At 43.3% G+C, this 12,801-nt stretch overlaps 1 protein-coding gene across 6 annotated transcripts in view; it reads left to right on the forward strand.

Annotated features, from left to right (window-relative positions):
* Positions 1-11,871, forward strand: part of HAVCR1 (hepatitis A virus cellular receptor 1) — a 29,637-nt gene extending 17,766 nt beyond the window's left edge. For all 6 annotated transcript variants that reach the window (XM_045791986.2, XM_045791985.2, XM_045791987.2 and 3 more), the window contains 3 exons: positions 4,909-5,020; positions 5,906-5,942; positions 8,329-11,871. In XM_045791986.2, coding sequence (XP_045647942.2) covers positions 4,909-5,020; positions 5,906-5,942; positions 8,329-8,443 — 264 coding nt within the window. In that variant the 3' untranslated portion in view covers positions 8,444-11,871. The remainder of the gene's footprint in view (positions 1-4,908; positions 5,021-5,905; positions 5,943-8,328) is intronic.
* The last annotated feature ends 930 nt before the right edge of the window (positions 11,872-12,801 follow it).

A 12,801-nucleotide genomic window follows, 5' to 3' on the forward strand; every position in this document is an offset into this window, starting at 1 on the left:
TTCAATACTGTATCCTTGGATCTCATATTTGCGAGTTGCACTATGACGTGACGTGGTGTAGGTCTGTCATGGTTGAGCTTGGGAGGGGTCCTCTCTGCCTCTTGGACACGAATTTTTGTTTCCCTTGCTAGATTAGGGAAGTTTTCAGCTACAATTTGTTCAAATATCTCTTCTAGACCTCTGTTTTTCTCCACCCCCTCGGGGATGCCGATGATTCTAACATTGGATCGTTTCGTTGAGTCAGTAATCTCCCGTAGCCAACATTCGTGGGCGTGGATTTTTTTAAGACCATCTTCTATTTTTAATTTTTCCTCTATTAACCCATCCTCCAATTCACTAACCCTTTCCTCCGCTTCCGTGACCCTGGCCGTCAGAGCCTCTAGTTTTGCCTGCATTTGGCTCATAGAATTTTTAATTTCTGTCAAATTCGCTCTCATTTCCGCCCTTAGGGATTGTATATTCTCAGTAATATTTTCCTGAATACTTTTTTCAAGTCTACTCATTATCTTGACCATTGTTACTCTGAATTCCATTTCTGATAATTTGGTTACATCCATATCCGTTACTTCTGTGGCAGAGGCCCCTGACTCACTGTCCTTTCTTTGCTGGGGGGGGCTTCTCCTTCTTGTCATTCTGATGAAGAGAGGTTGCGGGGTTTCCAGAGCCCAAAATTATTGACTGGGTCCCAGGCCGTGCCCCTTGTTTTATAGGGATCTTAGAGATGTGGGCTTCTTCTTTAAAGATTTTATTTATTTACTTATCTGAGAGAGGGAGACAGACAGCAAGAACGAAACAGAAGCAGGGGAGTGAGAGAGGAAGAAGCAGGCTCCCAGCGGAGGAGCCCGATGAGGGACTCCTTTCCGGAACGCTGGGATCACGCCCTAAGCTGAAGGCAGGCGCTCAATGACTGCGCCACCCAGGCGCCTGGGTTGTGGGCTTCTTGATTTTTCAGCCTGCCTTCTGTGTTCTGGGGGAGGGGCCTGCCGCGCCGATACTCAGGCAACCCTGTTTGGGTAGAGTCTCCGTGCCCCTGCGAGGGAGGATGGGGATGGGCACTCTCTGAGCCGGTATTTCCAGGCTTTTGTTCTCTGGCGGCTTTCCCTGGCGGCCGGCTATGCCTCTTCTGAGGGTCAGAGCAGCAGAGGCTGCATTGTCGCAGAACAGAGGGATTGCGGCCCGTTCTCCACTGATGTTCTGGCCACTTTAACTCTGTTACTGTTGGTGCTGCTCAACCCTGCAGCGTCCCGGGATGTGCGCACCAACTCGGCGACCCTGCCCTCACTTCCAGGGCCGGCGCGTCTCTGTCCTTTGTGTTTCTAATGCCGCCAGCCACCGGCCGCCCCGTCTCTGTCCTTTGTGTTTCTAATGCCGCCAGCCACCGGCCGCCCCGCGCGCTCCCGGGTCTCCCGGTCTCAGTCTATGCCCGGTGAGCACACCTCGATTCCGGAGTTTCGTGAGAAGCCTGGTGGCGCGCGCACCCGGTTCAGGGTCTCAGTCTGCTGTTTCGCGGGTGCCGACCGCGAGTCCGCCCGCTCCCCCGTGCAGGTGGCCCGCCAGCCGCCAGCCGCCCCGCGCGCGCTCCGGGAGTTCCCGGTCTCAGTCTGGATCCCGTGAGCACACCGGGATTCCGGTGTTCCGGGAGATGCCTGGTGGCGCGCGCGTTCACGGCTCACCGGTCTCAGTCCGCTCTCTCGCAGGTACCCTCTGTGTGTCTTCCCGCTCCCCCGTGCAGGTGGCTGCCGCTTCCCGGCGCCCAAACACGGCGGCTCCCTCCCCCTTCCGTTTATCTTCCGATATCCGTGCACGGTTTACAGCTCCCCTCTTGGTACCTCAATACTCAGCGCTGGAGATGTTCATTTGTAGAGATCCAGATGCATCATCCTGCGTCTCAGGCTGATTCCGTGGTTATTTAGGCTGGTCTGGTACCTATCCAGCTCGACTCAGGGGACCGGCTGAAAAAGGGGTCCCCTACTCCTCCGCCATCTTAACTCGCCCAGGAAAATAACACACTTTGAATCAGTGGAGTAGAAGCCGCCCAGAACAAAAATACTATGTCAGCAAACGTGTGTTTGCTTCAACAGAGCCTCCGTCATATTCTTTTCTAACCCCACTGCCATTCTTTATAGAAACTTTGAGGCCACTGTTGAGTTTTTTTATACATAAACCTCCCCAGATGATGACGTATTAAGGTATTAACATCTTAAATAAATTTGTGACTTATTTTTTTTTAAAAAGGTTTTATTTATTTATTCGAGAGAGAGAATGAGAGAGAGAGAGAGCATGAGCAAGGGGGAGGGGCAGAGGGAGAAGCAGACTCCCCACTGAGCAGGGAGCCCTAGATAGGACTCGATCTCAGGACCCTGGGGCCATAACCTGAGCCAAAGGCAGACACTTAACGACTGAGCCACTCAAGTGCCCCATAAACTTTGTGACTTTGAAAGATGTTCTTATACTTTTTCCACAGCGAGCTTGAGAAACTACAGGGCCCTAGTCTCATGACGCTCATCAAAGCCTCATCTTTGCGAATAAGTTAGACAAATTTATCAATAGGACTGTTCCTCTGGGAGAAGTAAGTTTCCTTTTAGTATGTGCAAATAACTCTCAGAAACAGCAAACAAAAAGAGTTTGAGGTATGAGAATAGTCTTTCTGGTCTCAAGTAGTGAGAAATGTCAACACAGCCATGATAAGAGAAATTCAAGCTCAGGCACGGTGGGATTATTTAACATGGGGTCAAATGGGTTTATGTTGTGTACGTCAGTGACAATAAGAACACTACATAGGAGTGATATACAAATTTTGAACAGCGTATGTGGCATGGGCACTGATTGATCTGATGGATGTGGGTTGAATTTGTATATACTTACGAAATGTGGGAACTGCCACTATGTGAATGATTCTTTTATTGCTATACGGCTAGACCTATGCTGGATTTAAAAAAAAACCCACATTCTGAGTGGTGAGATTGTTCTGGACCTTAGTTACCTATAGACAGATATGTTTAGCAGAAAGTAGAAGCGATTTAGAAGCAAGTTTGCAACAGGCAGCAGTGAAGTCATGGGCCTTTTTTTATCTTGACTCAGGATGTTGCGAGGTTTCCCACGTATCTTGAAATCATGCAGCATACATTTTGACCCAATAGGCCAGCTTTCTGGACTCTATTTTAAGGAGAGAATGGAACGAGTACATGAAGATGTATGAGAAAAGATGTTCATTGTTGCTGTTTGTAATCATGAAAATGTTAAAAACAACTTGAATGTTCAATAGTAAGGGATTAATTACTTAGTCAGCTAAGCGTGCCCGCACACTGCCATTAAGCATGTAGTCACTGCAATGCCATTTACTGACCTGGGAAGACGGTTACTACTGATCGTTTAGGGGAAAGAGCAACCGTTAAAATGTGTGTGTGTGTGGGGGGGCATCTATTGAATATAGGAATTGTTTCTGTTAAGAGAAACGCTAGGAGGATAAAATTCTAGAAGAGTATATAATGAAAAATGGTAATAGTGTTTGTTCTGGATGTTAGGATTATGGTCGGTTTTAGTTTTCCTTTTTTCATGCTTAGCTGCACATTCTAAAATGAATGTGCAGTTTTTATGTAATATTTCTAAAAATGAAAGCAAAGCCTGCCTCCTGCAGCCCCACGTTACATCAAACCACGTTACCCCCCATTGGTAAGGTAGTGACAACACTACCCAGACACTGGCCACTTCCCCTTTAAGCCCAAACACTAAGTACTTTCCCTTGTCCCCCATCTTACTCATAGTATTTATCAGGGAGTACCTAAAAGTGCCTTCCCCAAGAACGCTGTTTAATCTGTAGTTGATAGACACAAGCACGGAGGTTCAGAGAGGCTAAATAACTTGTCCAGGGTCACACAGCAGCTAAATTGAAGAGATGGGATCCTGACTCTAGAGCTTAAACTTTTATACAAGAAGAGACTTGAGCCTTCTCTCTGATCTTCTTTTCTGCTAAATACTTACCCTCTGGGATCTCTTTAGGATTAGAGCTAAGCTATGTAAAATCACTGAGCATGATGCCTGGCATATTTCAGGCTTATTCCAGAAGGTGGTGATCCTTTACAAACTGCACTAGGCTGTTTAAACAAATTTCTGCATCTCCACCCACCTGACAGCATTTCAGGTTGGTTGTTAACGAGGGCCACATCTGTGAACACCTACTTTCGAGTCCATTTATGCAGACAAAGAATCTTGAATTATAACTTAAAAAAAAAAAGGACTATAATCAAGGATCAAATTCAGTAACTAAGTATATTCAGGTAACATCACTAGGTCAACTTGAATGAACAAAAATTATGTTTTCTTTTTTAATATCAGGATATACTTATGGAAATAGCTTATTGATTGTTAAAAATATGTATAATTTACATATAATAAAGTACACCCATTTGAAGCATACAGTCTGAGTTTTGACAAATGCATACACCTATGTAAATACCACCCACTCAAGATATAAAACATTTCTACCATCCCCAAATACATTTTGAATTTTAAATGGTGTTCGAATTTCACCATATGGTTACAGCCTCGGATCACTTGGTCTTACCCCTCTTAAGTCAAAAATAGCCAAAGGCCAATAAAGATAAATGGGTCAAAGTACATTATTTTAGGCAATGTCTGTTTTTAGAGAGGGAGAGAGAGAGCATGGGGTGGGGGTGGGGGGAAGTGAAGGGGCAGAGGGAGAGGGAGTGCGAGAGAGAATCTTAAGCAGGCTCCATGCCCAGCAAAGAGCCCGCTGTGGGGCTCAGTCTCACAACCCCGAGATCATGACCTGAGCCAAAATCAAGAGTCAGACGCTTAACTGACTGAGCCACCCAGGCGCCCCTTAGGGAATGTCTTCTATCCATAATTCTAACAAGATGCTTTTCTGATCCACCGATGTTTCCTTAGCACGCGTCGCTGGCACAGAACCCGTGGATGACCACCAGTAAGGGACTCTACATCGGCCTCTGCGTTACTGCTGCGGTGTTGCTCACCGTGTTGGTTGTCATGGTTACCAAAAGTAAGTCATTTCAGGATTTACCGCAGGGAACGGAGCAAGGGCTCTAGAGGCAAACTGTCTGAGTTCAAGTGGCTCCACATGCCCTGTGATTGAGAATTCACATACATTTCTGTTTCTTAAACTATTCTTTTTTTTTTAATTATTGGCCTATGAAGAGAAAGATGCAATATAAATTCTCCAGAGGTGGAATTAAATATTAAGAAATGAGAATATTTTCGATAGACTCGGGATTTGGAAGGCAACAAACCATTATAATATATACGATTTGTTCACTCCTTTTCCACTCCCCTCAGGAACCAGTTTTTGTCCCCATGCGGGATGATATTGTTGAGTTTTATAAGACCCATTTAACAGGAGAGGCAAATGGAACATTGGGAGGGAAACTGATTTCAGGGCTAGGGCTAGAAGAAGGGCTTCAAAAGGTGGCCCTCCAGCAGTTGTGTTTGTGTATGTGTGTGTGTGTGCACGTGGTGTGTGCATGGTGTGTGTGTGTGGTGTGTGTGTGTGTGTAGTCCGTCTCCTATGAAAGAGCCACAATCATTCATTTTTTAAAATGAAATTTAATTATTAATAATTGCATTAAAGTAAGCCTGGGCATGCGGGTGAATACACTAAACCATTAATGAAAATGAAATACTTTATACCAAGATATTTCTTTGGGTCTTACTGACTCAAAAGGAGTTACCTGAGTAACTCAGAAATTGTCCAGTCTGCCCCCCCCCCTTTTTAAACATGCTTTCTTCTAAATTTATTTTTTCAGGCTCTAGCTCTGTATAGATTTTGTTCATAGGAAAGTAGTAGAAATAATATACTTGTTTGAAAAAAGATCTCATAAACTCTTTGGCTGACGTGTTTAATTTTCTCTTCAACTCTTCCCCAATTTAGAATATTTATGCATAAGAAACAAGCCGGAACAACTAAAGTAAGTTTGAAAGGGTTTGTGTCAATACCTTTTGATATTTCTACTCTACTAAAAATAAGGAAAATTTTTTTCTCTGTCTTTCTCCTCTTTTTCTCCTAAACTCTTCATTTTTTACCCTAGATCCTGAAAATCTAGCTCGATGAGCACCTCTATTGTTATCCACAACTTCTAGTGATACTTTTAGTTTTCTGTATTTCTCTGGAATTGTGCCCTAATTACTACAGAAGGAGCACCTCAGTCTTAACCTCTTAGAGCAAGAGATCACAAATTTTGTTTGATGGAACATTTGAATGAGTTGTTTGGTTTGTTCTTTAATTTCATTCAGTGCTTTGTTTATTGAGTGTTTATTGAATGTCTACTATATTTCAAAGAGATGAACAAAACAGACAGAAAACACATAAGCAAATGAACAGAGTCCTTTTAATGCTTCTAGAGAAATACCATGGGGGAAAACAGAGCAATGTAATGGGCTATTTGAGGGAGTCCCGAAGGAACAGAAGGCAGCTCTGCAAAGATCTGGAAGAAGACACCTCCAGGCTGAAGAAGTGCAAAGGCACCATGGTAGGGCAAGTGCCTCCAGCTCTCCACAGTTCCCCGCTGTTCCATTCCCAGCCTGCTCTGCTCATTTGTATTGGCGATCTGGCCTCTTAGGTATTGGAATTTACAATTTTTGTAAATCCATCCTACTGCCCAATGAAAACTTAAATCCCCTTTACTTGCATATGGCCGGTGGTCATCTGCTAGAATAGTTGTAACAGTAGGAAGCCACTGCTTACTTCCAAATCCAAGTAGCTTGCTTCATTGGTACAGCTTGGGCATTACAGCAAGGTCTTTGATTCAAAATCCATCCCTCTTAGATTGCCACACATTATCTCTAGTTCTCTTTCATTGGATGTTTGCACACAGTCTTTCCTAGATCTGAGTTAATTACATGAGCCAGTCCGCTGAGTGCACCTCGAACAATGCCCAGCGCACTGTAAGTGCTCCATGAACGCTGGCTTTCTAGTATTGCGGCAATGCACGCCTGACATAGGTGCTCTTATTCTCAGCATACAGACTGGAGAACAGGTTTGGAAGTGTTAAGTGACATCCAAAGTCACACCACACTGCCGGTAAAAAACTCAGTTATGGGTGTGGGACTCTAAAAGACCTAAGATGGAGTTTTTGACTGCTTCCAAGAATGGAAGAAAGAAATTACTCCTAACAGGCAGAAAAGCAGGGAACATAGCATCCTTTTAGCCAATCTCTGTTCTTTCACGGCTAACTTTTTCTAAAGGCTGACTTTTTATCACCCAATCATAAAAGAAAGTATTTATTGTAGAAAATCTTATAAAATATAAAGAGACAAGAACAAAAAACCTTGAGTATTTCTTCATGACTTTTTTTTCTTTCTTTCTTTCTTTGCAGTTATATCACACTGACTCATTTTAAGCCACTGACATCTAACCTGTTCTCACACATGTATGAGTGTCACTTAAAGATCAGAGCTGAGTGAAGCCTCAGTATGTTCCATTACCATTTGTGGGCAGGCTTAAGTAATAAAAATAGGCACTTTCTACCAATGATAAAAGAGCAGCTGTACCAAAACTGCACACATGACCTTTCTGTACACGGACCGTAGGAGTGTACGTTGTTATGCAAGTTGTCTAACCCATGGCTTTCAAATTCAGATCGTGGGCGCAGTAAGATATCTGACACCATGATTCAGTATACACTTATGTGAAGCAACACTGTTTTACTGTAGCCAATATGTTCTTTTTTTTTTTTTTAAAGATTTTATTTATTTATTTGACAGGATAGAGACAGCCAGCGAGAGAGGGAACACAAGCAGGGGGAGCGGGAGAGGAAGAAGCAGGCTCATAGCGGAGGAGCCTGATGTGGGGCTCGATCCCATAACGCTGGGATCACGCCCTGAGCTGAAGGCAGACGTTTAACCGCTGTGCCACCCAGGTGCCCCTAGCCAATATGTTCTGATACAGTTTGTATCTGTGTTTATCCTAAATGCAAGTTGTAGACCGCTAAATAGATTTAATAACCCTCTGCGGAAGAGTACAATCCACGGTTAGAAAAACAGCAGCCAAACCATTTCTTAGCTACCCTTGAGAACACGCATCTTGGTTTAGGACTTCAATTCGACGTCTGACACCAGTCTTCTTAGATTTTCGATTTTTTTATTCTATTACACAAGTTTTCTCAAGGAGAATACTTAGGTTTTCTACCTGCTTATTAAACAGACTCTCCTGCAACTCAATATGGATCTCCTATTCACTTCGTAGGGCTCTGGGAGTTGCAAATACCCAGCCTTGCCTGCAGGTACATAAATGTGCTCGTCGTGCTTTAGAAGTGGTCTGCTTTTCCTTAAAGACTCATGTTATTCTTTCTGTAGCATGGTTTCGTTGAACGACCCTCGGACTGGAGCTTTGCAAAGTGCAGCTGAAGTGGGTGTCCGAGCAGAAGACAATATCTACATTATCGAGGACAATCTTTATGTCATGGATTAAGACCCAGTGGCCCTCTAAGGATTTGTGCCCTTGACTGCAGACGACAGTGACAAGATATCACCATGTCAGAGTTCCTTTAAGCTCTAGAATGATTTTTCTGTCCATTTCAAATGATATTCCAACATGCCAGTTAGGTTGGGTAGAGACTTTGGTTCCTCTGTGTACAGTCAACCTCATTGGTCATAGGGTCCTAATTTTTTATGCTAAAACTCGTTCAATCTTTCTCCCAAACATGAACACTTAGAATTACATATTCTCTTTGGATCATATGAACCTTATATCCATCAAGAATTCTCACTGGTGAGACAGGAGAAGAACGACCACCTTGGTTACCAAAGCTGTCAAGAAGAGCAGACTAGGAGTTAAAATCTGCAAATCTGATTTGGGACTTAAAGGACTTCACTTGGAAGCATTTCATGATAATCTCTTGTTTTTTTACCTTGTAACTCCAAATGTTACATTTTGTAGGTTCCCCAGGGCTTTCAAATCACGGGGATACACAGGTTTTTATTTCCCCCATGGGGAAATAGAAGTGAGTCTGATTTCACCATTATAGGTCAATCTGATTTCGCATGGCTCTGGAAATACACGGTATTAAGGCTTTCCCTGGACCCAGGGTTTAGCAGTTAGAAGAAACTAGGGTAGTAAGTGGACCAAGCAGATACCAGGGAAAGAAAATCAGTTGCCATATGACTTATTGCATGGTATTTCTGCTACACCTGTTCCAGTTCCAAGCACTTGTATAGACAATTGTCACACTCTTTGAACTAATTTTTAGAATGAGGCAGGGAAGAAATAAATAGAAGGAAAAGAAAAGGGAGAAGGCTAAAAGGCTTCCTGCTTTAGAAAAGTTACTTTGCAAATATAATAGTGTTGTTTGAGAGTGTTACTAGTTTCAATCAAAATTCTAAATTGTCCTCAGACCACTGCAATTTTTAAAATTGTTTTGGAAGGATGAAGGTTTTTTTTGTTGTTGTTGTTGTCTTGTTTTGTTTTTTAATAGCAAAGCAATTCCAATGCTATTCCTTTTTTTACAGTGCAATTAAATTTTTGGTTTTTCCAGAGTTAAGAAAAGGCTAATGGTGAGGATATTTTTAGTCACCAGAAACATTGCTACATGAAAGGTTAAGGAGGCTGGGTATTAATTTCAACCTGAGTAGACCCTGAAATAACTCCTGCTTAGGGTTCAGAGTTACACCATAGTGGACTAGGAGGGCAGGATGCTTGTTTATTTCTGAAGACAGCATCTTTGACATTGTGTTCTGTGGCGTTCTAGGAAATGGACAGGACCTCTGCATAAAGGTTATATGGGCAAATAAGATTGTTAAATATGCTATGCTGGGTTTTCCAAATGGGGCCAAGACCTGATCGGGCCCAGGAAATTTTGCTTAAACTGTAGTGTTTTTCTTTTAAATTCAAGACAACATGCATAAACATGGAGATTTCAGAGTAAAGCCTGGATTTGGAGCTTCTCTGGAAAGACCTGGCAACATTGGACAGCATACCTACATAGTCAGGGCCCCCTTAAATGGTGCTACATCCCCTGCCCCCTGCCCCTAGTCCTCACCTTTCCAGCGCACACACATTTGTTCCCTGCTTTGTGACTGGGACTTTGGATTTATGACAGCTCTATTTTTCATACCCTTCCTGGAGATTTATGATGGCACATTGAAAGTTCTGGGAGTATTGTTAACTTTGTTAATCCAGCATTTCCAAAACTTGCTTGAAACCCATGAACACAGAGACTACTGGCCTAGCCAGTAGCGTTCTGTGAAACAACATGTAAAGACACGGGAAAGGAGGTGGTACGCAGAATTAGGACTAGGACCTGAGTTCTAGTCTTAACTCTTAACAGAAACACTGGATGACATTAAGATGAATCTTTCTTGTTGCCTACGTTTTCTCATCGATCAGGCATAATTATTTCCATAATTATATCGGTGTGTAGCAGTAATTCCAATGACATGTTACTTCAAGTCTTTGGAAAGTGGAAAACACTACAGAAATGCAAAGAGCTTTTTGGTTTTGGTTTTAGTTTTTTGTTTTTTTGGTTGAGTTTGCAGTAATAGCAGATTTAGCCTTAGTGCTTAGTAAATAATTTCAGTGGTGTTGCATTCATATGTCTTTTGCCATACAGTACTTTCTGGGGGGCGGGAATAATGTATCTTTTTTGGAAAAGCTGATACTGGGTAATTTGGCTAATTTCATACTGTAGAAAAATGTGTACCATAGTGGATGAACAGGTGAGAAGGGAGGTAGGGAAGGTATTAGTTAATACTTAATTCTTTCTGTGACTATATCCATGTTGTAGAACGTATTGAGTTTTGTTTTCAATCCTTCGAGACAATTGAAGTTCCATTTTCTATAATTTATCTTGGGATATGAGGACACTGGCATAACTAAGATATTCAAACTTGGGAAATTTTGCACGTCTTTAAGAAGTAGCAGAACCAATCTTTCACTAATGGCTAATCACTAATCACTAAGATCATTTTGTGAGTACATGAAAATATGAGGGACTCTTTGTGACTAGTTTCATTTGTAGGTAAGCTCATTAAAGATTTTTGTTTTCATTTTGAAGATTGACTTGTTGCTTTCTCAGGTTCATCTGTTAGTTGGAGCCTGGCATCTTTAACTTGGTGTGGACTCCCAGGACAAGGGCAAGTAGGGAAGATTTAACTCCAGTTCCCCCAGGAGCTCCAATTTAGTAGGGAAGAAACCCCCAAACTATCAATTCTGGTACTAATTAATATGGAGGGGAAAAAGAATAGAGTGGTACCTGGGCTTCTCAGCTGTGGCATTTGGGGCCAGATAGCCCTTGGTTATGGAGGCCCTCCTGTGCCTCGTAGGATATCTGGCAGCTCCCCTGTGCTCTACCCACTGGAGGAGACAGTTGGGCCCCTCCAGTTGTGACAACTACAGATGTCTCCTGAGACGTATTATCACCTCTGGTTGAAAGTCGCCGTGAGAGAGATACCTGGAGGATGTGGGTGTTGTGGGGAGTGGTGTCACTTCAGCTGGGTTGGTCAGGAGCTGCCTCTGAGTAAGAGGTGACATTTAAGTTGAAACCAAATGGATGTGTAGGCAGTAGCCTCTTCAGGGGGTCCACCAAATGCAAAGGCCCTATGTCAGGAGGAAGCTTGCGTACCGAGAGAAAATAAGGTGTGTTCTGAGCACTGAAAACCAGTATGGCTGCAGCAGTGACACCACCCCCCCCCCCAAAGACTGGCAAGAAATGGCGCTGGTAACTGGCAAGTGCTGGGTAGAAAGGGCTCTAAGAACACATCTGTTGGAGAAGAGTCCCACTCTTGGAAAACAAAGCACGTTTGCATATTTGGGATTAAACCTGCTATCCGTCACCAAATTATATTGTAACGTGCCTTAATGTGCTTCAGGGACACTGTTCTCAGATCAGACCTTAGGAGTTAGTGTGGTCGGGGTAACAGAAGAAGGGGAAGGAGAGGGGAAGGGGGATGCATTCTGGCAGTGAGAGGCTTCCCACCGAGCTGCGTGAGGGCACCCAGGCCTAGCAAGAGGCGTCCTGGAAGAAAGGGACGGGATGCCAGTTTGGCTCCTATCACCCTGTGCCCGGCACAGCTGGATCCAGTCTCCCAAACTCGCCACTCGCAGTGGTAGGGTGGTGCCGGGGTGCCTTCCACTGGCCCGAAATAGATTTTTAACATAGTTAGGTGTTGATGTGTACTTTTGCAAAACAAGGCATTAAAACCGTGATGTAATGGATATTGTTTAGGATGACTACAATTTTAAAGTTAATTAATCTAAAACAACTCGAGTGAAATACCCAAAGGGCAATGTGAGGATAGCAAAGGTCCTGTAGATGCATGAAGTCAGGGAAGCAACAGGTTAGAGCTTCTGGGAGGTTATTAAAATACAGAGTCCTGGGCCCGACTCCTAGAGATTCTGATTCATAAGACGGGTGGGACCTAAGTATGTACGTATGTATGCATGTATTTTTAAAAGATTGATTTATTTGAGAGAAGGTGGGGAGGGGCAGAGGGAGAGGGAGGGAGAATCTCAAGCAGACTCCCCACCAAGCAGGGAGCCTGATGTGGGGCTCGATCACAGGACCCTGAGATCATGACCTGAGCCCAAATCAAGAGTCGGAGGCTTAGCCTCCAGCCATCCAGATGCGCCTAAGTATTTATTTATTGTTTGTTTAAATTACAGAAGACAAGCTACGACAAGTTATTTTACATTTCAACCAAAATACTCAGATTTCATGAAAGAGTATGTAGACATAAGAGCATGTAATTGTCCTTCGTTTCTACTTATTTCAGAAGTGAATCTCGGGAAATGAATGCAGCCACTTTATATTTAGAGTGGATGGGTATTTTGAT

This window comes from Ursus americanus, chromosome 15 (assembly GCF_024610735.1).
Source record: "Ursus americanus isolate L20-20 chromosome 15, mUrsAme1.1.p, whole genome shotgun sequence".
In the NCBI taxonomy this organism is placed as follows: Eukaryota; Metazoa; Chordata; class Mammalia; order Carnivora; family Ursidae; genus Ursus; species Ursus americanus.